Genomic DNA, 24,548 nt, shown 5'->3' with positions numbered 1-24,548 from the left:
GGGGGTTTGGTTTGGTGTGGTTTTTGTTTCTTTGTATGTGTTTGTGTGGTGGTTTTGTTTGTTTAAATGCTTTGTGTTTGTTTTGTTGCTGTTGCTGGGTGTTGCTTTTTGGTTGTTTAAAGTTGTTGCTCATTCTGAGGTTTTGTTTGTCTTAAATCCAGGATTTCTTTCATAGGAGCCACAGGGTTTCACTCAAAACTGTAACTCTACATGCAGTGCTGCTAGTTTAGGAAAAGCAGCAGTTCTTTGGAACTCAAAACAGAAACTTGTGCCACTGTAAATGTCCTGCTAAATACCTCTTCAGGGGAACTGCTTCACAGCCTTGTAGTAAAGTCATTTATAAGGCCATAGACTTAACCATGTCTGTGGAAGTAAATGCACTAATCATTTGTCTGTCTTTTCCCAATGAGTATAAAACCCTGGGTTATTTCAGTAGATGAATTTTTGACCCAAGCCTCCATGTTTTGGGAAGGCTTTAAGAAGATGGAAGTTGTAATTCAGTGTTTCTGTTCAATTATGAATAGCTTTGTGTTGAATCAGTAGTTTGAATGCTTTTATTATGATTCCATGGAAAAGATTTGCTTTTATGCATGTTAGAGCTTGTCACTTACCATTAATTTTAACAATCAATTTTATGCTTGCTGGTTATAGGAAGCACATGGTACTGTAGACCAGTTTCTACACTATTGTACCAAGGCACTTAAAATGTACTGACAGAGTATTTATAGATGAATAAAGAAATATTTAGGCCTGTTGCTGTTGTTATCAACAGGCAGTTTGTAGATAATTGCGTTTGATTAAACTGTGTTTTATTACATCTTTGAATAGCTTCTGTTTCTGACACAATATCTGAGGGTATCAAAGACTGATAGTTTCTGCAGGTGGCCTTTTTTGTCCTTCATGCTCTTCTTGGCTTCACACAGCGATTGCATAGCTGGAGTTTGCAGTCTTGGGCTGGGGCTGAATTTTGTGGGTTTCTTAAATATGCTTTATGAAGTGTAGAAGGAAGAGATTGTGTTTGCAGAGAGAAGGTGGATAGGTCTAAGTACAGTTAAAAGTTTGCTTTCATGTATTTACTTGTTTCATGAATTTCTGGTAAATAGGTCAGAAATCCCAGTGCTACTCTTGGGTAGTGTCTTTGAAAATTTTATTTGCACTGCACATCAAGTCACTAAATTCAGCTTGAACTTAAACATGCTGTAGTGTGCCCTCTCAAACAAGTAGGTACCCTTCTTACTCACACAAACTTACCTACTGATATTTCTTCCCCAGCTGTTTAAAAAACCACTTTTCCTAGAATTTATTTCTGTGGGCTCATTAGTCCTGTCTCCTTTCTGTGCCTATTACTCTGAACATTGATAGTGCTGGTGTATCTGTGATGCTGTGAGAACATAGCCAAGATCACTAATAGAGGCAATGGAGTTTATTAGATCAAGTGACACAGCTGAGAAATGAGAAGCTCTTGATCACAAATGACTTTGACAAGGTCTGAAATAAAAACATCAGTATTCAAATCTAGATAGAAGGTGAAGATCATTGCTTGGAGGTCAGTTAAATGTGGATCAATTTTACTTACTTGGAGAGGAAAGTCTACTCCTAACAGGGGGGATAGGAGAAGAGTAGGCACGGTGGTCTTGGTAGAGGGAAGAGAAGAGAAGAGAAAGAGGTTACCTCTTGGAGGTGAAGAGACAAGCAGTTTATAGCTGGTGGGATGCAAGGATTTGGCTGTGGAAGGAGAGATCATTCTGAGCCCATAACTTTCATTTTTATGGCCCATTGGATCTATCTAGGTGGCATCTAGCAGAGTTATGAATTTTAGCTGTTATGTCAGTTTAGTTGCCTGTAAAACTGCATTCTCCTTGCCAAAGCTCATATTTGAGAAGCAATGTTTAGGTTTCCTTTGAGGATAACCTGAGAGATTAGAGATGAAGCAACTAGTTTATGAGAAGTGTCCTTCCAGTGATGTCTGGCTGAATTTGTGCTGAATGAAGAATGAATTGTCTTCATGAATGTACTTCTCCACCCCCTCCCACCCCCCCCTGTTATATTTGTTCATACCTAGTTGTATTTTTTTACTAATATCTTAGAACAGGAATATATAATGTAGTAGTTAAGCAAGAAACAGTTTTGAATCAAGGTCTTTGTTTTTTAAAACATAGATGACTTTATTATTAAGGATAAAATGGGATGTGCTTAATATTTGTGGTATGCCACCTTTTCCTGTGGGAGTTAACTGACTGCAAATCATTCTTGCTGCTTGCAATGTTTGTCTTCTAATTCCCAAGCATCAACCTTCTCCAATGCATCACATGAATACTTCACTAGGTCTTGTTTAGTGGAAGGCTTCCTGAGATGCAGTCCTGGAGATCAAAAAGTCAGCACCATGCCTGAAACAAAATGATGTTATTGATTGGGAGAGAAGGGAGGTGTCTTTGAGGTTTAGTACAGCTCCTTCTCCTCATAGATATGTAAACTTTCTACACTGAGAGCTTATAACTCAGATATATTTTTCTTTGGGTGCCTACTCATGAATTACTGCTCTCTGCCTTTTATGCTCAGTGACTTACTGGTTGTAAGGGGATAAAGGAAGAGAAGTTTCTCTGGGAGAAAAAGAAACACCTCACCTTTCTTTCCATAGCTATAGCAGGTCTGGGTTTTTGTGGTCTAGGTTTTTTTGTTCTGTGTTTCCTCAAACATAAAATAGAGCAGAAATACATATGGTGTATAAAGGGCCTAATTTTACTGTTCTTACAAAGACACAGGCATGCCTAGTCCAGGGCAGGTTAAAGGCAGGGCTTGTTAGGTCCCTTTGAGTTTGGGAGTGATCTGGAGGGCTGCTGCTTCTTGAGCTGCAAATAAAGGGAGGACAAACAAATGCTAAAATGAAGCAAAGAAGTTAAAGTCAAGAAGCTTAAAAATGAATTAAAAGCTTTGTCTTACTTGGTTCTCTGTTTAGAAGTTGGGCAAGGGCCACCTGGAGACAGTTTACAGGTCTGCCAGTAATTCTTTTGATCTTCATAGGGATTGTAGCTCATCACGCAACACCCATCTCTTAGCACACTGAGTCTTGAGAGTCTTGAAAATTACTCTGTTTGCTTCTTTCAAAAGCACTGTGTAGAATATTAAATCTCAGGCTGGGAAGTCATAGCTTAGTTTCATACAACAGTGAACCTCAGTATGGGCAGACCAAGGAGTCAGAAGGGTAGAAGTTATCTTTGCAGTGCTGGCAAGGGTTAGGGCTGGGTTGGCTACTTGCTGAGTGACAGATGCTCTCTATTAACCCCTCTTCCTTCCTGAGAGCAAGAGAAAGAGAATAAGGGAGAGAGACTGATGGACTGGAAAACTAAACCAGCTTTAATAAATACTGGAAGAGAGACAAGTATCTACAAAACCAGTATCCAACCCCCTCCCCCATGGCAATTACATCATCGTCACTACTGGTGCTGTGAGCAGACACTGGGGAAATCCTAGACTGGACTCGGCAGTATTGACCTTCCTGGCCACAAGAGTACACTGCTGGTTCGTGGTTAAACTTGTTGTCCAGTGGTATTCCAGGTCCTTCTCCCTGGTTCTGCTTTCCAGTAGGTCGACCCCTTACCTATACTGGTGCAGGGGGTTATTCGTCCCCAGATTTAAGACTCACTGAAAGTAAGTCATTGAAGTGCTGGAGCAAATCCAGAAGACACAAAGTTGGTGAATGGTCTGGAGAACAGCTCTTGTTGAGGTGTGGCTGAGGGAATGAGGGTCATTTAGCCTGGAGGAAAGGAGGCTGAGGGGAGATTTCTCACTCTCTACGACTTCCTGCCAGGAGGTTGTAGCAAGGCAGGTGTTAGTCTGTTCTTCCGAATAGTAATTGACAGGCCAATGGAATGAAATGGCCTCAGGTTGTATCAGGGGAGTTCTAAATAAAGAATTATTCACTTACAGGGTTGTCAAGCTCTGTAACAGGCTGCCCAGAGAAATGGTTGAATCATCATCCCTGAGATATTCAAAAGACATGTAGACATGGTGCTTACAGACATGGTTTAGCACCAGACATGGTAGAGTTAACAGTTGGACTCAATGATCTTGAAGGTCTCTTTCAGCCTAAATGATGCTATGATTTTTGCTGGCATACTGAAATACATTCCCTCCACAGCTCTCACTGCAAGCAGGACACTGACTCTTGGTCCCATTCCAGTGGTTCCCTGGTGCTCTCATTCAGATCAATTTGGGCCTGGCTACTGATGCTTGAAATGTTTCTATTTTCACACTTTCTCCCATGTTAGAGTCAAATAGCCAGAACTGTTCTAGCGTTGAATATGATGCTCCTTCTAACTGGGTCTCGCCAGCATGATATTGTTTGGGCTGAAATTGGTACTGAATAGAATTGACCAAATAAATCTTGTTAACCACTCAGGCAGGACTTCTGTTCTCATGTAGGAGTGCAAGGATGCATCCATTGGTGTATTAAATGTATTTGTATTTTTTAATAGTTTACTCACAACTGGAAATAGTTGCTTAAAAGGAAATCATAATGTGGTGGCTACCAGTAAACTTAATTTATGCATCCTATGTATGAGGAGAAACTTGCTCCCTGGTGTTAGTCAACTCTTCCTGTAGCAGAAAATAAAATTAACTTCCAGAAAGATTTCAGAAGAATGCATCCCTACATCATTGAGGCACAATGACCCTGGCAGTGAATTTGTCCACAAGGAGCAGCTGGTGGTCTTCCCATCCTTCCTAGCACTTGGGTTCCTGAAGGAAGTGGTTAATTTATGTAATCATTTGTTTCACATAAGCCTTTATTTTCTTTAATGACAGATAAGCAAGGTCTTCTGACTCAAATTATCTTCAGCAAGGAAATTGTGATTGTATTTCTTTCACAAGGGTGGATTGATGGAGGTATGACCCTGGGAAATGAGGAGTTTCCCTTAAAAATCATGCATACCTTTTTAAAACCACCAAAAAAGATCTTTAGAAAGCTTTTGATATCGTGGCTCTAGGAACTGAGAGTTACTGAAAGTTATGCCAGATGCTGTGGGACTTGCAATAAAATGGTAAAAACTGGCAGAATTCTTAGCAGTGGAAAGAAACATCCTCTGTTGTCCCCTGTTAAATACCCACAGAGAGTGCATTTTGCAAGCACGTGATACTTGCTGCTATAACGTGTTTGTGTTCTGCCTTCCTGAGTTCTCTGGTACTGCTGAAAGTTGTAATGAAGCTGTCATACCTCATTTAATATTTAATTCTTAATTTAAGTTTTTTTTTAGGAATAAGGCTAGAGGTTAATAATGCATTCTTTTTTTTTAATGACAGCCAAAAAAATGTTAGAACAAAGAGTGAAACTCTCTTTTTTTACCAAGGTGTATTATCCAAGGTATGTGTTGTGACACACAACTGGAGTCTTGCAACAAAATACACCTCTGAAAAACATAATCACATGCAGTTCAGATAAGAATTGGTTCATGTTGTTGGGCAGAGTCCAACGGCATGAGATTTAACACATCCAAGTGCCAGGTTCTGCACATTGGCCACAACAACCCCAGGCAGAGCTACAGGCTGGGGTCAGAGTGGCTGGAGAGCAGCCAGGCAGAGAGGGACCTGGGGTTGCTGGTTGATGGTAGGCTGAACATGAGCCTGCAGTGTGGCCAGGAGGGCCAATGGCATCCTGGCCTGCATTAAGAACAATGTGGCCAGCAGGAGCAGGGAGGTCATTCTGCCCCTGTACACTGCATTGGTTAGGCCACACCTCGAGTACTGTGACCAGTTCTGGGCCCCTCAGTTTAGGAAGGAGGTTGACTTGCTGGAATGAGTCCAGAGAAGGGCAACAAAGTTGGTGAGGGGCTTGGAACACAGCCCTATGAGGAGAGACTGAGGGAGCTGGGGCTGTTTAGCCTGGAGAGGAGGAGACTCAGAGGTGACCTTATTGCTCTCTACAACTACCTGAAGGGGGGTTGTAAACAGGCAGAGGTTGGTCTCTTCTCCCAGGCAGCCAGCACCAGAACAAGAGGACACAGTCTCAGGCTGCGCCAGGGGAAGTTCAGGCTGGAGGTCAGGAGGAAGTTTTACACAGAGAGTGTGATTGCCCACTGGAATGGACTGCCCGGGGAAGTGGTGGAGTCGCCGTCACTGGAGGTGTTCAGGAGGAGACTTGACAGGGTGCTTGGTTACATGGGTTAGTTGATTAGGTGGTGTTGGATGATAGGTTGGACGCGATGATCTTGAAGGTCTCTTCCAACCTGGTTTATTCTATTCTATTCTAAATGTTTCAGGGCAGGAATGGTAATATGAGGTTCCTTTGAGCTGTGTGTGGACTGTAGAAAGCTTAATTGTATTTTTTTAATTATGCTTGTGTGTAATAAACCGAGTGTGGGCTGTGCGTTAAGTGAACGTGTATTGGTGTGCTGTTATGATTGTTATTACTACTAATGCACTTGGAAACTGAAAAGGAAATGACTGTTGGTTAGGTATTCACATTTGTCAAAAGGTAATAGCCTGTGAAAAGGACTTGTCTGTTCTGCAGGACTTGTTCAGTGATGTAAGTCAACATCTTCCAGCATGAATGGGGATTAGCGTATTGCATTGGCAGCTTGAAGTTGGTATCTGGTAGCATTACTTGATGGATTAATCACAGTGGGTAGGGCCTCTTTTGAAAAAGATGATTAGAGCATCTTTCAGTGAGCTGGCAGTTTGTGAAGGTGGTTGCAGTGAACTACCAGGTTATAGCCTCTCTGGAATAATTGAAGCACCTCATCAGATTGCTGGGGAGCATATTGTTCCTTAGCACGCAGCTTGGGTCGGAGGTTGTTGAGTACTGCTTGCCAACATTTAAAGGGGCGGTTTTAATTCTGCAAACCATGCTTGTGTGTGGCAGGCAGTCATTTGCTAATACCTTAAAATTAGAAGAGGGTATTTTGCTCTATTTGGTAATGGGCACATTGCTGTAGAAATACATTGAAATAAGTTGAAGACTATTAGCTTTTCTATTTGTGAATGAAATTATCCTGACTAATTCTGTTGCTTTTTATTTTTTCCTTGTTCATATACATATAAAAGCTGTGCTTTAATTGCAGAGTGATGAACCTTATCTGTGCTAACACCGAAACAGCAAATGTAAGTGGTGATGTGCATAGTGCAGTCAAAAGCACAGCCTGAGCACATGCAGACATTATTGAGCTAGTATGTGACTAGCTCATTTGCCAGTGCTGGGGAAGCTGTAAAAACTCAGGATTGTAGGCAAGTCGCACAGCTTTTGCCATTTTTAATGTTGCTAGGACCTTGTTGATATTGGTGTTAGAGCTAGTTAGGTAACCACTAGGCTGTTAACACCATTCTATGTTGCCTATGTGTTGCAGACCTTTGGCATGGCACAAGGTAGCAGCCGTATTATCACACCCATTCACCATCCTCTCGCTCTCCTTCGGGAAAGACAACTTTTATTAGGCTTGACTTAGAGAAGAGTAGATTTAGACTGGATGTTAAAAACAAGGTCTTTATCCCAAGTGTCGTGAAACACTGGAACAAGTTGCCCAGGGATGTATTGGAGGTCCTGTCCCTGAAGATATTTAAGGTCAGACTTGTTGAGCAGCCTGCTCTAGTGGAGGATGTCCCTGCTGAATGCAGGGTAATTGAACTAGATGGCCTTTAGAGGTCCCTTCCAACCCAAACCATTCTATGATTCATTGTTGCATATTCTCAGTGAAGTAGAGAATGTGCCCTGTGATGTTCATGTTAGGAACCTGCAATGAAGAAGTGTATGGGGGTGTGTTCTAAAGGTGTTGGGTGATTAAAAAATGGATAATAAAAGTTTTAATGGAAAAAAAAAAGATAAATTCTGAGGGAGTGACTGATAGCTTCACTTTCCTGAACAAGTCACACTTGCTGAACGAGTCTGTGTCCCCTCTGCAGAGTACTCCATAAAAATGATAGTGGTCATTCATATCATTTGCACTCTGAAATAGCTCTGTGTCACTTCATTTGAATTGCATAGCCAGAGACAAGATTGGAAGTTTCAAGTGATCATATAGAAATGCCTTTTAATTAAGCATTGAAGAGAACTGCCTCCTGTAAGGCTGTGTGTGCTTTTGCTCACTTGGAACTATCTTAGTCTTTGAGTAGAATCCAACCTTTGATTCAGCTTTATTAGTTAAATATGGAAGTTGGAAGGAGCTGGGCTTTCCTGGTTTGCCTAGGAATCAGGTGACACCTAAACTTTTAAATACATACAATATGCAAACACCTAACTGCTGAATTTCTTTTCTCTTCCTTTCCTGCATGGTCGTTTCTAACAGTTTATTCCCATAATAGCTCATTAAGTTGAAGTAGGATGGCACAGATAGGTAATTAAAGAATGCCTGTATCCATCTGCCTAGTGATTATTATGTTTTGTTGTCTTTATGTCCACATGTTGCGTTGGCTGTGAGCAGCCAAACAGAAGGACTTCCCAGTCAGGTTCCAAATCCTAATGTTTTGTCATCTTTATGTCTCACAGGGTTCTGAAGCCTCCGAAGTGGTAATCCTGGAACGATGCTGGGTTGTGGAGTTCAGGAGTAAAGCAGATGTTTCAATAGTTCTCAGTAAGTAACCTGTAGCTCAATATGTTCAGTGTTGAATTTTTTATTTTGGTCAACAATGAGAACAACAAAAAAACCAACTACTTAGACACTGAAACTTTGCTGGAACTTAGCTAAAATACAGCCTGGTTTCTGTTAGATGCTTACATCCAAATACTGAGTTTAAGCATCTTCTTCCTCTGACAATAAATAAAACTTTGAAGTTCTGGTGTGTTGGGTATTGTGTACAATGGTGCTTCATGTTGATGCATAGCCAGTTCTTCTTATTCTTAAATGGTTAGTCACAGAATCACCCAGGTTGGAAGAGACCTCAAAGATCGAGTCCAGCCTGTCACCACAGACCTCACGACTAAACCATGGCAGCAAGTGCCACATCCAATCCCCTCTTGAACACCTCCAGGGATGGGGACTCTACTACCTCCCTGGGCAGCCCATTGCCAAAATCCCTATTAAATGAGGTTTTCCTCTTGTTTGGGGTTTTGTGGTTTTTTTTCTTCACCTCCTTATCAGCTCTTTATTAATAAAATATCTATACAGAAAGAGTGATTGCGCTATGGAATGGGTTGCCCGGGGAGGTGGTGGAGTCGCCGTCATTGAAGGTGTTCAGAAGGAGACTTGATGGGGTGCTTGGTGCCATGGGTTAGCTGTTTGGGTGGGTTGGATTGGTTGATGGGTTGGACACGATGATCTTGAAGGTCTCTTCCAACCTGGTTTGGTTTATTCTAATAAAGGTTTATTCTAAAACTGTTAAAAGCGGTAGGAAAAATAAAAGTTACTTTGTAGAAAAAATATTGTAGTTGAAAGATTTTAATTGGAGAAAATGCTGACCTAGTATTCTCTGCAGGAGCAACTCCAATAGCCACTGTATTAGAAATGTGTTGAGGGGGATTCCTTCTGATACCAGTGCAGAGTTTTGAAGCCCTTGGATCCATTTGTCTTTTTGATGTTAACTGTAATGGTCCAAGAGCAGTTTTGGCAGGCTAGTAAGATTAGCTACTGGGGAAAAATGGTTATGCTGCATTTGTGGGTTGGACAGCTTTAAGCTTAATAGAAGTTTCCACTATTTATCAGAATCTTCAGTTGTGTTAATGATGCTGACATATCATCACCTGCTGAAGTGGTTCTTAGTGTTTAGTCACATTTGAGAAGGCAGTGACTTAAAATGTATTCCTCGCGGGCTTCATCCATTTCTGTGTCATGTTCTGGGGAGTAGAATAGAGTTAATCAGGTTAGGGAAGACCTTTGAGACAAGAGGGGATTGGATGTGGCATTTGGTACCATGGTTTAGTCCTGGGGTCTGTGGTGACAAGTTGGACTTGATGATCTTTGAGGTCTCTTCCAACCTTGGTGATTCTGTGATTGAGTCCAACCTATCATCCAACACTATCTAATCTACTGAACCACGGCACCAAGCGCCCCATCCAGTCTCTTCTAGTAGCTCAAATTATCCATTGTTAGGACCAGAATGAAATATTATGGTTTATGCCTGATGTTGAGGGCTTCTTTCTGGGTTTGGAAGCGTTGTTTTGCCTGACTGTAACAGCTGAATGATTACCACTGACTCTTAAATTGAGACTTCTGTTGAGTTGAATTCAATTCATCGATTGAAGTCATCAGCTTTATGAGGTGGCAATGCGACAGTTTCAGTATAAATGCAGTCATGTCACTTTTCTTCTCGTGCTTTTTACAACTCCTGAACATAATTCTGCCTAGCTGAACTGAAGCAAGAATACAGTTGTAATTGCTGACAGAACTCTCTCAGTTAACTTTGAAGCTTGCAAACAGGATGGTTTCTGTGGCAGAGAGACTCACACATTTTAAGTCCAGAAGCTGATGAAGTAGACAACGATGAATACTGAGCATTCAGGCTGCTTGTGGAGAAAAAGAGACTTGTGAATATGTGTGGAGGAAGAAATATGCTTGAATGGTGAGGAACAGAAATAGCTTGCCAGGAGGCAGACTTTTCAAAAGAAAGTTTCTGAAGGTCAGTAGTGTGGCTAGAGGCAAGGGTGGCATTCTGATCAGCCTCTAAACACATATTCAAGGAGAAAAGAAGAAACAGTACAGAAAACTCCAGATATGGAAAGCCAGGAAATGATGATGAATGCCTGGGGTGTGACTGAAGCAGTGCAACAGAAGATAGAGGAAGAGACAGACAGGTAGTAGAGGAGAAATGGGTTTCAAACTTGGCAGTTTTCCTGAGCTGGAGAACAAGGACAACATCATGAGTGATGATTTGTTGGATGGGGAAAGAAAATAAGAAAGCCAGACTATAATAGGGTATTAGAACACAGCTGAAGACAAATGAAGATGATGTACTGTATACTGTGTGAGGATAAAATACCATAAGAAGTGAAATAATAACCCATGTACTATAAGAGAGAACAAAGTTCAGAAGACAAAATGGGGGAAGAAAGCAATACTCACTAACTAAGAAGAGAGATCTTGTCAATGGGGGCTTCAATCATGAAAAACTGGCTGTGTTGTCAGAAGAATATATCCATTGGTCATTAAGAGACAGAAAAAGATGGAACATTTCTGGGACTTTAAAAGATGCAGGTAGAAGCAGGATAGGAGGATGTACCTGCTCACAATGTCAAATGCCTTATGGAACAGATGGAGGAGAGCTGTGCCAGAACACAGCAGAAGCTCCAAGGAAGGACTCAGAGTTGATCTGAGAGATTTAACTTGTGGTGTGGCTGTGAAGGGATTTTTTCCTTCATCTTGTAGGCTGCAAAGTGAAGAAAATCATCTGGAGATTGAAGTTGGAAACATGAGGATGGAGTTTGGTGTGAGCTTTTGTTTAACTTTCCATCTTTCTCTGAGTGGTGGGCTGAATCTGGGGAGACATGAGTAAGAGTGAGAAATGGAGTTGAAATGGGGTATCTAACAAGAGACCATATTAAAGGATGGTGGAGTAAAACAGAGGGAAAATTAAGCACAATTTCCAGCAACATCTAGTGAAGTTTTGGAGCTGATCAATGCCTTTGAGTAATGTGGGAACTGAAACACAGAAGAGGTTAAGCAGTTGCAGCAGATAATCCTGCCAGGGCTTTGAGTACTGTGCTGTCAAATCCACCTAGCTCAGAAGGTTTGTGAGTGGACCATGAAAGGGAGCTGAAGGATTTGTTAGGTGAACTATTACTTTGTGTGTTGCTGGTTGCTTGCATGCTCTTGTAACATCAACTAGTTGCTATTAGCAGAGCAGAGATGTGAAATGAATCTGGTATGAGATGGATCTGATTAAATGTGGCAGTTCATACACATGGAATTCTCTCCTGAAATCCCTTTCTTCTAAAAAAGATCTTAAACCTGGAAGCTGCTGCTGTGCACTTGAACAGTTTGGGCAAGGCAGTGTTAGCTGCCTTGCCTTGGGTTCTTCTCAGTGACAGCCACTGTGTTCATACTGTCTAAGCTCATGTCTTGTACAACACAGGCCTCACCAGACACATATATATATATATTAGCTATTTATGTCTTTGCTGGGCTGTGGAAACCCTCATAAAGGTTTGTGTGCCCAGCAGCTGGCATGGCAGGGAGGCCTCTGTGAGGAGAGTCTTAGCCTGCCTGTGCTGGACTTGGCTGGCTCCAACCAACCCACTGCAGGGCACAGCTCAGCCCTTCAGCCCTGATGTGGCACTCCAGGAATGGTGTTTTTCAGAAAGCTTAAAAGATTGCCCAGCAGTGAGGAGAAAGGGGGGGAAAGTGTCAGAAAGAGCCCTGTAAGCTGCAGAGTGAGAGCAGATGGTGGGGAGGAGGTGCTCCAAACACCCAAGCAGAACTTTCCTTGCAGCTTCTGGAGACATCCCAGCAGAGCAGGTATATCTTTGCAGCATGTAGAGATCGTGACACAGCCAGGGTAAGGTGTGGAAAGGAGAGAGAACTATTAGAAAGTAGCTCTTCTAGGTTGACTGTATTCACCTCAGCCTGCAAGTCTCCATGCTGCTTGGAGTGTGGGGAAGGTACAGGAGTTGGGATTGAAGTCAATCTTGGGGAAGAGGGAGGAGTGGAGGGGAGGAAAGGTCTTTATTACTCCCTAGTCACTACTCTTTTCATTTGCAGTAAATAAGTTACTTTTCCCTTAAGATGACTCTCTTTTGCCCATGATGGTAATTGGTAAGTGTTCTGCCATCTTCGTCTTGATCCATGAGCTGCTGCTGTGGTTCTCTTTCAGCCCTTTGGAAGGTGACTGGCAGCCAGCCAAGGTCAACACACTATGATAAATTTGTCATGCATTTCTCTTTGTTTTGTCCTCTTCCCAGATATGTCAGTGAGCAGAAAATGCAAAAGAGTTAGGCAGTAGGGTGCAAAAAGTTGTTGGTGTTGGTAGATTTTGGTCACTGGTATGTTTATGTCAAACAGGCTTGTGTGGCTAGATGTTTGAACCTGTCCCAGGAGCAATCCGATGTTGAGCACTGTGCTGTATAGAGCCTCCTGCGTGTGAGAGCAAAGAGTTTTCTGCTTCCTTTTCTCCATGATGTGCAAGACAAAACTGGGAATGAACTGAGGCGGCACTAACACACTGACATGAAAGCAGATGTGAGAGACAGTGTTCAAGGACTGCCTTCTCTTGACCTGTAAATTAATTTTTCAGGATAAGAGATTCCTTTAAGACTGTATTAATTGCATTACTCTGTGTGGCCCTTAGTGAGAACTAGGAAGAGAAGAGCTCTAACATGCAGGTAGGGCTGGTGAGGTGTGAGGAGGAAGGGAAAGAACAAAGGGAGAAGACAGAGCTTTTGAGGAAAAGTCCCAGTCGTCTGAAATGCATTGAGGTGCACTGGGTAAAACCAAATAGGTCTGCATACAGGAAGACCCTTTGGCCTCTTGTAGTGTGTAAGCCACTTCTTGTGGAACTTTTTATTTCCTTCAGTAGTAATGGCTTGGAAAAGCAGGTCAGTATCACTCCCAATCCTAGAGATGGAATAACTGAGCCGTGTGCAGACCTGGGCAGAGAGTCAAGATGTCCAAAACTTGCCTTTTTTTAAGGTGGGTTGATGGTCCAGCCAGTGACTTACTAATTTCCTTGAATACTGCAGTGTTTCTGTTCAGTGATCTGGAGATGCCATTGTGGTAATTAATTTTATGTGTGGTCTGCCTTGCTTCCAGCATAGGTGTGGTATTGACTTAATGAGAGGGGAGAAGCCATGTGGCATGTATGAAAGCCTGCAGGTAGTTAAAGCAGCCAAGTTTTGTACTGCAGTAGTCAACCTGGGTTACCTCCCTGTATTAATTTCAAATACCCCAGGCTCTCTGTAGGCTTCTGTGGTAAGATGAATGGAGATTTATAGTGGTAACTTAAATAAGTTTATTCCAGCATAGGAAAATAATAATAATTGGGAAAAAAACCAAACCCCAAACCAAAAACCCAACTGAGGTTGAAGATAAAGGTTTTAATTAAATTCTTTATCTTTCATTGAAACTTTAGCTTTCAAAGGAAGATTAACATAGCATCATGAGTAAGCATAGGATGATTTCATCACTACTAATTTGAACATGAAATGCAACAGCCTATAGAATTCAGTTGGCTTTGTGAATTAAAAGCCTCTGATGTCTGTATTAGAAATATCCTGCGGATATAATTTACGTATCAAAGCTTCCATTCTGCTTTTGTTACAGCATGTGTTGGTTAGCTGTGGTGGTGCTTTCTGTTTTAGAGTGGCAGTGGCTCATTGATATTCTCAACCATTTTCCATCGTTGAGGTAGCAACTGAGGATTACTTTTTCTTAGTGTGCGAAGAGAGAGACAACCTTTAACCTTGTTGAACTCTCTGAATCTTACCACAGGAAGGAAAAAAAGCTCTCTTTTTCTAAAGAATCACTGTCATCCTGGACATGAACTGTGGTGTTCTTATGTGTTTTTATTTAAATCCTGACAGTAGGTTTCTTTTTTACCCTATGCAGTGTGACTTTATGCTTCTAACTGCAATCAGTGAGCCAGCAGTGTGCCCAGGTGGCCAAGAAGGCCAATGGCATCCTGGCAGGCATCAAGAATAGTGTGGCCAGCAGGAGCAGGGAAGTCATTATACCCCTGTACTCAGCACTGGTTAGGCCACACCATGGGTACTGTGTCCAGTTCTGGGGCCCTCGGTTTAAGAAGGACATTGAGACACTTGAACGTGTCCAGAGAAGGGCAACGAGGCTGGGGAGAGGCCTTGAGCACAGCCCTGTGAGGAGAGGCTGAGGGAGCTGGGATTGTTTAGCCTGGAGAAGAGGAAGCTCAGGGGAGACCTTCTTGCTGTCTACAACTACCTGAAGGGAGGTTGTAGCCAGGAGGGGGTTGGTCTCTTCTCCCAGGCAACCAGCACCAGAACGAGAGGACACAGTCTCAAGCTGTGCCAGGGGAAGTTTAAGGTCGAGGTTAGGAGAAAGTTCTTTACCGAGAGAGTCATTCATCATTGGAATGGGCTGCCCAGGGAGGTGGTGGAGTCCCCATCCCTGGAGGTGTTCAAGAGGGAATTGGATGCAGCACTTGGTGCCATGGTTTAGTCATGAGGTCTGTGGTGAAAAGTTGGACTTAATGATCTCTGAGGTCTCTTCCAACCTTGGTGATTCTGTGAAGCTAGCCATGGAGTATCAGTAACTTTTATATATATTTAGTGAAAGCTTAATAACAAAAAGCCTTGCAGTGGAAGTGTTTCCTCCCTACCCTTGGAAACGTGTGCTGTTATTTTCTGTTTTATAAACCTTTCCATTAAACTGGGTACCTTGAGAAGACTCCAATTTTTATTGCCAGCTCTAACTGCCTACACTTTTTTGGTGACTGAGTTCACAGAAGCCCAGGTTTGTGTGTAAAGGATTGTGATTAAATTTACGATCAAGTACACTTCAAAAAGTAAGATGAACATCATAAAGATTTTTAACAAGGTATTTGTTTTGATTTTTAAAACAACTGGAATATCAAAGTACTTGCAAGGAGGAGGCATTTGCTGTTCTTCAGCTGAAAAATGTGGGAGATGTAAATATTATTATGAAGTAATGGGAACAAAGAAAAGTTAACCTGAAGATCATGGAACTAACACCAAAATACTTCTCTGACTTCAGATAAGTTAGAGTACAAAAGTCTTTTAATGCTGCTGGGGAGTATTTTGGCTTCTCTATGTGCTATTTCCTTTATTTGACAGCAGTTCTGTTTGAGCACAGGGGTTGAAATCTTTCTTTGAGCAGCAGAAGTCCTATGGAACCATAACTTTGTGTGCTGGGCTCTTTGGGAGAGTGTTGCTGAGATCAAACTTCAGTAAGAACTGTTGGTGAACAGACCCCTGATCAGAAAAGGCTCTGTGAATTGCTATGCCTTCCACATTCTCCTCAGCTCTTGCCTACAACTGACACTCTGAAATAAGGAGAAGCAGCAAGGTGCTCAAGGTGCTTGGAAGAGCTACTGAGCACTTGCTGGTGAGACATTTCCACTTAAGAAGGTGCCTGAAGCAGTCTAGCCACTGGACCATATTAGCTTTCTGTAATCTCAATCTAAGTGATGTCTCTACTATGTGTGTCGAGGGATGGGAAGTCAAGGATTTAACGCTTCAACACAGTTCTGTGCTGTGGAAGTTGGGCACTTTCCAGGCTACAAAACTTTCCTTCAAGGTTTGTGTACAGTATTGGCCCAAGGGATACAAATTTGTGTAGTTCCAAGTCCTACATCTACTTGCTGTAGAGCAAACACTGAATGTTATGCTACAGAATCTATTCCCACAGGACAGTGGAGCCTGGGCGTGGGCTTGCTTTTGTAGCATTATGCAAGTGCCAGATGCGTTATCTAAGTAGCTAAGTGCTAATATTTGGAGACCACTTCATGCATTAGAATTAGTAACACTTGGCCTTTTGTGGTGTGGGTTTTTTTGTCCCCCTTTTCTTTTTTCTTTTCCCCCCATCCTCTTAATTTCTTTCCTTTTTAACCCTTCTGAGGCTGGTAGCTCTGACCATTCATTTATTTTCAACTGGTTAGTTCAAAACTGAACTATAATAGAGAGAGACAAACTGTTTTGGTAGCTGGTGGTTTACTGCAGACTAGAGTTTAATGGTAAATATGAAGAGCATGTCTGACATCTTTAGATTTGCCCTTGTAATAATCTAAGTAGTATAGTAGTGGTGGTCCTGCTTTTAAGCACTCTTCTGGATTCCAGGAAACAAATGAGATCTCTTGGGAAGAGCTGAGGAGAAAGCTTTGTAGAATGTTGGTTTAGGTAGTGATTTCAACTAATGCTTGTCCTTACCACACCTTTGTACATATCTGTCAGGTAACTGCAGGTTTCATCGATATCCCAGGGTCTCATCTCAGCATCTGTGATCTTCCCCTTTCTGTTTGTGTTTTTTTTCCTTTGGTTGGTTTTTTGCAGGGTGGGTTGTTTGGTTAGTTTATGTAAGCCATCAAAAGGTTTTGTGTTGGGTTTTGCACCTGCGTAGACCTTCAGCTCAAGAAGAAGAGATAAAGATACGACTAATTGTTTTGCTTCAAATTTTTGTGCTAGTATGTTGAATGTTTTTCAAAGAAAAGCATTGCATTCAACTGTGTGAATGTCTTCCTTGAGGTTGTGCCAGTGATCTTGAAACACTCTGGGGATATCCAGCACCAAGATGTGCTACTATTGCAGATTCCAAGAGATACAATACTAAGAAAGTGTTCTGTGTTCCTCGTTCTCTTGTTCTATCAGTAGAACTCGGAACACTTATGCTACGAAGAACTGGTGGTGTTGAAGTCTGCAGTAAACATCCTCAAAAGATCAGGACGTTTTTTCCCCAAACTCACTCATGCTACTGCATTTCAGCAGTAACAGCATAACAAAAGCTGCTTCTGTACTTGTATTTTCTACAGTAACTCCCCTGTAAAGTATATTAAGTGCTTTTCTCCACCCATGAAATATTTCTGCCTTTAGGATGTTTCAGGACAAATATGACTCTGCTGATGTCTGCCACTCATTTGAAGCCTTCATTACATCTGTGGGTCTGTTACCTGAAACAAGTCACTATGAGAAGAAAACTGAGTTTTGTCCCTGCTGACACTTGGAATTAGCTTTCTGAGCTTGTTACGGTTTAGTGTATGCAGCTGACATAATAGTCACCATAACAATCTGGGAGAGAAGAGCAAAGAGATTATGATTGTTATTGTATAAATAAACCTGTGTGCTCCCTTATTGGAGCAGATATTTTTTCCAATGGGAGTTTTGGACATTGTGTTTCTTCTGGTATGTGAACTTGTACGTAAGCATGACATGCCTTGAAACAGGTTGGGAAATATTTAACTTCCCAACTGTTGCCTCAGCAAAATAAAACTTTCTACTTTTGCAGTGATGAATATTTCTCAGGTATTTTCATCTGCCTTTCAGAATATAGCTTAGCTGTCAGAGTACTCCAGAGATCTAAATATAGCAGGCTGTAGTGTTTTGAAGTGATAGTTTAGCATGAATTTCCAGATCTCAAAACTGGCACCTGTTAGATCAGAATACAGTGAATTATGCCCACTCCAACTGCATTTCACTCTCCATCCCTGCTTCCATGCACATTAGGAGTGATTCAGTATGCCTTTTGTGCTTGCCAGGCTGATTTCCACAGCTAAGAGGTAAATATAAATAGCATGATTTCAATTGCAAAATGTTTATTTTCTCCCAAAGCAGATGTTTTTTTTTTATCTAGATAGTGGTAGGATATTTCAAGACAGGTTCCTATTTACATTTAAAAACAAAGAGCAGAAAGAAGAGAATACCTTGATAGATGAGTCTTTTGGCTAGATGTCTGACAGTCTTTCCTTAGCTGAGGTATCTTTGATATCCAAAATGATTTCATTAAAATGGTGCTTTTAAAAGTTGAGTGGTATAAACAGCTGTTTTGCATGCCTGTAAGTATTTCAATTTTATTCTTTATTAGAGTGACTGTTGGTTAATTTTAGACTGGATGGTGGTTGGCTACACATGCCTCTTTGTTTTCATGGTTTTGTTGTGGGGGGGGCTTTTTTTGTTGGTCCCCCCCTTTTTCCACTACTAGCTCCAACTTGTTCAGTGTTTGGTCACTCAAGTACCAATTTTGTGCGTAAAGAAGGATCTGGTGAATATCTGCATCTCCCTCAGATGTTTAATATTCTTGCCTCGGGAACAGAATACCTTGTTTTCTGGCTGAGCCAGGGCTCAAGACAAGAGGTTGAATTCTTATTAGCGCTTGTTAAATTGTCTGTGAAGCCAGGAAGACATTCCCTCACTTTTTGCTCTTTCCAGTCGTTCCTCATGAATTTTATAGTCCAACTGGTATGTGAAATCTTATCCAGAATTCTTAGCAGCAGCTGCAGCCACACATAGAGATTTTGTTAGATCCGCCCCCAGACAAAAATCTTGCCCTACCTCTACAAGGATTTGTGCCAGCACAGTTTTAGGAGGCCTCCTGACTTGAGGTTTGCATCTTTTGTTCCCCCTATAACAATAAAACCAAAGCTAATTGTAAGTGGCAGATGCTCAGTTTATGAAGTGTGAACGGGTTTAGAATAACTTGTGGGTAGGAGCCCAAGGTAGTAAAAGGGAATTCAAGTTCACTTTGCAGTGAAAAAACTCTTCTGTGCTATCTGGATGCCTGGAGTATGACAACACTGAAGTGTTGTTTCACCCAGTAATATGATCTATGGCTTATTTAGGTCAAAATGATTTTGATGTCCAACCAAATACTTCAATCCTTATTAATACTATAGCATAGGTTTAGAGAGTTTTATGTTTCTAAATGAGTTGGTAACTTCTTCTAAAGGAGCATTGATTTTTCCTTCTTTCCTAGTTTATTCTTCTAAGTGTGTGTCACACGAAATGTCACATTGAATTTGTGACTCTGTGAAGCCATCTATGCCACAGAATTTTAAATGCCTAAGAGGTGTTTTTTCTTCTTGTGCTGTTCTTTACCCAGTGACTGACCCTTGCTGCCTCCCTGGATTCCTTGAGACATTCAGCTTCCCCCCTCCCTGGTTTTTTTTCTTTCTTCTGTTATCATTAAACAATTAGACTTTAGACAGAACAGCAAATGACATGTGGCTAGTAATGAGGTCAGAAGCTCCCACATACAACCTGTTGAGCCTTTGCAGAAGAGCTATGTCATGCTAAATTATCTGCATGTATTGGTGAGCAGCATTCTGGCAAAGATGAATGAGAGGCTGAGCATAAAGGAGATCTCTAATAGAAGAAATGATGGACATGTTCATTGTGGAGAATGCCACTATCTGTCAGTGCCATGTCTACTGCCCCTCCTGAATCAAGTTCTTGTTGATGGTAGCAGCTCTGATACACTACCTGCTAGGCTGTAGAACCTATGCTTAAAAAAAACAAACCAATTTCCCATTTCTGTTTGGTTCTACCTCTGAGCTCAGCGTTATGGTGAGGGCCTTTGGAGCCACTCTGTAGAGAGATGTAGTGCTGCACGGAGTATGGAAGAGCTGGGGTTTGATTCAGGAGGTGGATGGGGTGCATGGTTCTGTGACCATGAAAAGAAATGTGTGCGTGTGTGATGGTTTTAATTGTGTGTGACATCAGTGTTTTTGGTGATCTCCTTTTTGAATCTGAGTTCCTAACACCTCTGTTCATGTTTTCTGAGTGCAGAGTTTCAGAGCGGAGAACCGGATCTCTACCTTGAAGCTGCATCAAAGCCAGATTGTGAATCTTGGGCTGTGGCACTGGGGGAGGCCAACTCAGAAGGTTTGAGGAATAAAATTCAGCAGCTCCGAAGGTTGATCATGGAAATCAAAGAGGAGAGAGCATCAGATGAAGCACGCCAGTTTCTTCCTTCGTCCCAAGCAGACAGGCTTGGAGAGCTGCAGTTTACGAGTAAGTGCATATTGTAATCCCTTGAGTAGTACAACAAAAATGGTCTGCTCTCTCTAGCAGTGCAGGTAATGTCTCAAACAAACCCAAACCTCATGATGGTGAACGTGTTGCTTGATGACATGCACTTGTAGAGGAAGTTAACCTATGAAGGTCTTTATTTTATGTCATTTAAATATATTACCTGATATAGTTTGATGTAGGGGAAGGGTTGTTTTCGGGCAGCTTTGGAACAGCTATCCTGTATGTCCTATATGAACATATAGGCTGCTATTTGAAATAGTCTGACTTCAAGAGATGTGTAAAACTGTAGTGATACTGTAATTGATGTCACAGGTGTGTTCGCAGTCATATAAAAACACCCTTGGGATTTGAAAGCATGCAGCCATATCATGGTTGGTCCAGTGGAGTTAAGAAGGATATTGAGACTCTTGAATGTGTCCAGAGAAGGGCAATGAGGCTGGTGAGAGGCCTCAAGCACAAGCACTACAAGGAGAGGCTGAGGGACCTGGGATTGTTTAGCCTGGAGAAGAGGAGGCTCAGGGGAGACCTTATTGCTCTCTACAGCTACCTGAAGGAAGGTTGTAGCTAGGAGGGGGTTGGTCTTTTCTTCCAGGCAGTCAGCAGCAGAACAAGAGGACACAGTCTCAAACTGTGCCAGGGGAAGTTTAGGTTTGAGGTGAGGAGAAAGTTCTTCACTGAGAAACTTGTTAGCCACTGGAATGTGCTGCCCAAGGAGGTGGTGGAGTCACCATCCCTGGAGGTATTAGAGGGGATTGAATGTAGCACTTGGTGCCATGGTTTAGTAGTCATGAGGTGTTGGGTGACAGGTTGAACTTGATGATCTTTGAAGTCTTTTCCAACCTTATTGATTCTATGATTCTATGAGTTTGGGCACTGAAGCACTGTATATGTTAGCCAGTTACTTAAGTCTATGTCCAGCATATTCTTAAAGGTGTTCCAGACCAATATGCTGACTCTGCTACTGGCAGAATTCAATTCAGAAGTTTGTTGTGACTCCACTAAAATAAAATACTGAAAAAAAGCCTTTGTCAAAAGTAGTCTTTCTTTTCAGGCAGTTATTTCATGTAAAGGATTTTCATTGTAAGTTTTTGTTTCAACTACTACACTGGCAAGTACTCAGAAGTATGAATTAGGCATGTGAAAGTTTTTCTGTGTGCTATAAAGCCAGGCATTAAAATCAAGTTAGTTCTGATAATTTTTTCTTTTTCTTAAAAGGTATTCAAAGAACTGCAAATGAGCCAAAGCTGGAGTTCAGTCTTGGTAAGATACAATTTTGAGTTCTTAGAGTTGCAATTGCTTTTATGTGCAAAGACTTTATATTTTATACAATTTATCCTCTCACCACTATCTTGAGCACAAGCCCTACAAGGAGAGGCTGAGGTAGCTGGGATTGTTTAGCCTGAAGAAGAGGAGGCTCAGGGCAGACCTTATTGCTTTCTACAACTACCTGAAGGGTGGTTGTAGCCAGGAGGGGTTCAGTCTCTTCTCCCAGGCAACCAGCACCAGAACAAGAGGACACAGTCTCAAGCTGCACCAGGGGAAGTTTAGGCTCAAGGTGAGCAGGAAGTTCTTCACTGAGAGAGTCATTAGCTATTGGAATGGGCTGCCCAGGGAGGTGGTGGAATCCCTCTCCCTGGAGGTGTTCAAGAGGGGATTGGACGTGGCACTTGGTGCCATGGTTTAGTCATGAGGTGTTTGGTGACAGGTTGGACTTGATGATCCTTGAGGTCTCTTCCAACCTTGGTGATACTGTGATCTTTTTGTTGCATAGGAATAGCATAATGGAGATCTTGTGACTACATCCTTTTACAATATCTCATTAAATACTGCACAATTCAAACAAAACATCAAGTAATAGAAAGAATTAAAACTTCCTGTAGGGTGTGTGTGTTTTCATTTTACTAAATAGTGAGTGGATACAAGAGTTGTCTACCTGTCCATGCAGTAGGTTTTATTCTTCGCTGTCTCATTTTTCCTAGAGTAATGTTGTGAGGGCATTCAGTGGAAAATGTCTCAAAGCAGATTTAGCTCTGCATACTGAACCTGAATGGTGCATCGATGCTGCTCAAAGACCATAACTAAATGGCTTTTCCAATTCTGAAATATAAACTGGAGGAGCTTTTTCAGCAGCAGCTGTTCCTAGTTGAGTGATTAACAGAAATACTATTATTATCCATGCTATAACCTTGGAGTCAGACTTGTGATCCTAGCAGACTTTTCCCATCTAATTCAGTGACCCTTCTGCTTCATCACATTACCAGTTGGTGAATAGCTGATACTTTGTTCTGTTAGCCAAAGAAAAACAAACCATCACGCTTTGGAGCAAATTTAATATGAGAAGTCACCAAAATGAATCAAACAAAGTTTCAGTTTATGCTGAAGGGTGTTTATCCCTTGCTTGCCATATTAGGAATGGTACTAATAAAAACACAGGGATGAAGGGTGGATTTGTGCTTTGTTTCTTTTTATCTTTCACCCTTTTTGTTGAAACAGTTTGAATTCTACATAAATTTGTTCTGGTCCCACAGCAATTTCAGCTTCCTGTAGGCTAGCTAGTCAGGTGGTTGGGTTGATGTATATTAGAAGCCCAACAGCAACCAAAAAAAATAGATGAAAGACAAGTTAAATTGGACAGAAGGAAGTAGAAAAGATACTGTGTGATTGGAAAGAATGCTCTTTTTTCCTCTGGGAGCTACTTATTTGCCTTCTGCCTGTTTTGAGACTTTCACACTGCAGCATAAGATGCTGTGAATGCATCTTATTCTTAGCAACTCTGTGTTGCTAGGATGAACTTTTGTTTTGACAGAAAGGCTCCTCCCAACTTGGCAGCAATTCCAAGCCCAGCCTAACAGTGTGTTGGTGCTTTGAGTGGCTTTGACTTAGGAGTTGTCGTGGTTTTGAACTAACTCCTATAAGACTTCCCTCTTTCCCCTGCCTCATACAGGTGAACTTGAGCTAGTTTTCAGTCTGTTTCAGTGCAGTTACAGCAACAAGTGAAACTATCTTCCAAAAACATTCTAAGGAAGTGAATGCCCATCACCTTTCCTGTCTGCCATCTCTCTTTGGGCACTGCTTGATGATGGATCAGGATAACTCATTTCGACCAAATTAATGATATCACCTGGCACTGAGTGATGTTGAATTAGTGACCCTGAGGAGAGTAAGCTATTTGCTGTGCTTCTGCATTCTGCTGTGCTCATAGGAAGCTTGCCTTATTATATGCAGACGTTACATGAACACTGAAAAGTGATTTGTGAATGGACTTGCCAGGACTTCACATTCCTCTCTGTCCACCTCTTTTCCAACAGTCATTTGTCAGCTTTAGAGAAGGCTTTTGAGATTCTGTCATAGCTCTTGCTAAACACTTCTCTGAAGTTCCACTCCATCATTGTGCACTTCTATAAAAGTAAAGCCTCTCACCTTAATTTCACATGCTGCATACCTTGCTGCCACCACTGAAGTAATTAAGAATACAAGGGGAATGTATTGGTGTGTTCTCCTTTTAAAATCTTGCCTTATTGTAGTCTTGCATGAGTCTTCTGTTAGGAGCATATTCAGCCTCCTTCCTGCAGGAGGTTGTCTCATTCTACTTCACAGTGTCAGCCTGTATTCCATATTTGTCTTTCCAATTTCATTGATTTTTATTCTTTCTTACTTTATGCACAATAAATTATGCTACATGGGGAAAAAAAACCCAAAAAACTCAGAACTAGAGTCCTTCCAAAACCACCATGTCCTTGTTTGGTTGGTTTCTGTGTTTTGTTTGTTTGTGGGGCTTTTGTTTGGTTGGTTTGTTTGTGGTGTTGGGTGTGGTTGGGGGGGAAGGGGGTGTTTGGTTGGGAGGTTTTGTTGGTGGTTGGTTCATTTGGTTGGGTTTTTCCCCCTGTATCTATGGTGGGCACTACTGTAATTTCATGAATCTATTCTTCAGTCCCTTTAGGGAAAGGATTATCTTCATTTACATTGCAGCTAGAGAAGCAGCAGGCTGTCTTGACCCTTACATTTTAATCTGTCCTAATTGTATCACTAAATATGCAAGGATTCAAAAGTCCCCAGCCACAAAACATTGGGAGATGTTTAGTTACTGTTCTGGCTGCTTGTGGAGAGAATCAGAAAAAATTTCTCTGTGATATCATATATTTCACAGACAAAATGTGTTTCTTTGTAGGATAGCTCTATAACC

At 41.7% G+C, this 24,548-nt stretch overlaps 1 protein-coding gene across 4 annotated transcripts in view; it reads left to right on the top strand.

Annotated features, from left to right (window-relative positions):
- Positions 1-24,548, top strand: part of INPP4B (inositol polyphosphate-4-phosphatase type II B) — a 339,838-nt gene that overhangs the window by 104,487 nt on the left and 210,803 nt on the right. For 3 of the 4 annotated variants that reach the window (XM_068154053.1, XM_068154054.1, XM_068154052.1), the window contains exons 3-5: positions 8,474-8,558; positions 20,120-20,344; positions 21,581-21,625. In XM_068154053.1, the coding sequence (XP_068010154.1) occupies positions 8,474-8,558; positions 20,120-20,344; positions 21,581-21,625 (355 nt within the window). Of the gene's footprint in view, positions 1-8,473; positions 8,559-20,119; positions 20,345-21,580; positions 21,626-24,548 lie in introns of those variants that run through there. The other variant, XM_068154056.1, reaches the window with a different exon arrangement.

Source organism: Melanerpes formicivorus, unplaced genomic scaffold, assembly GCF_026170545.1.
Source record: "Melanerpes formicivorus ecotype bairdi unplaced genomic scaffold, bMelFor1.0.p_v2 SCAF_27, whole genome shotgun sequence".
Taxonomy (NCBI): domain Eukaryota; kingdom Metazoa; phylum Chordata; class Aves; order Piciformes; family Picidae; genus Melanerpes; species Melanerpes formicivorus.
The sequence above is the reverse complement of the archived record's forward strand: the minus strand, read 5'-3'. Positions and strand labels throughout refer to the sequence as shown.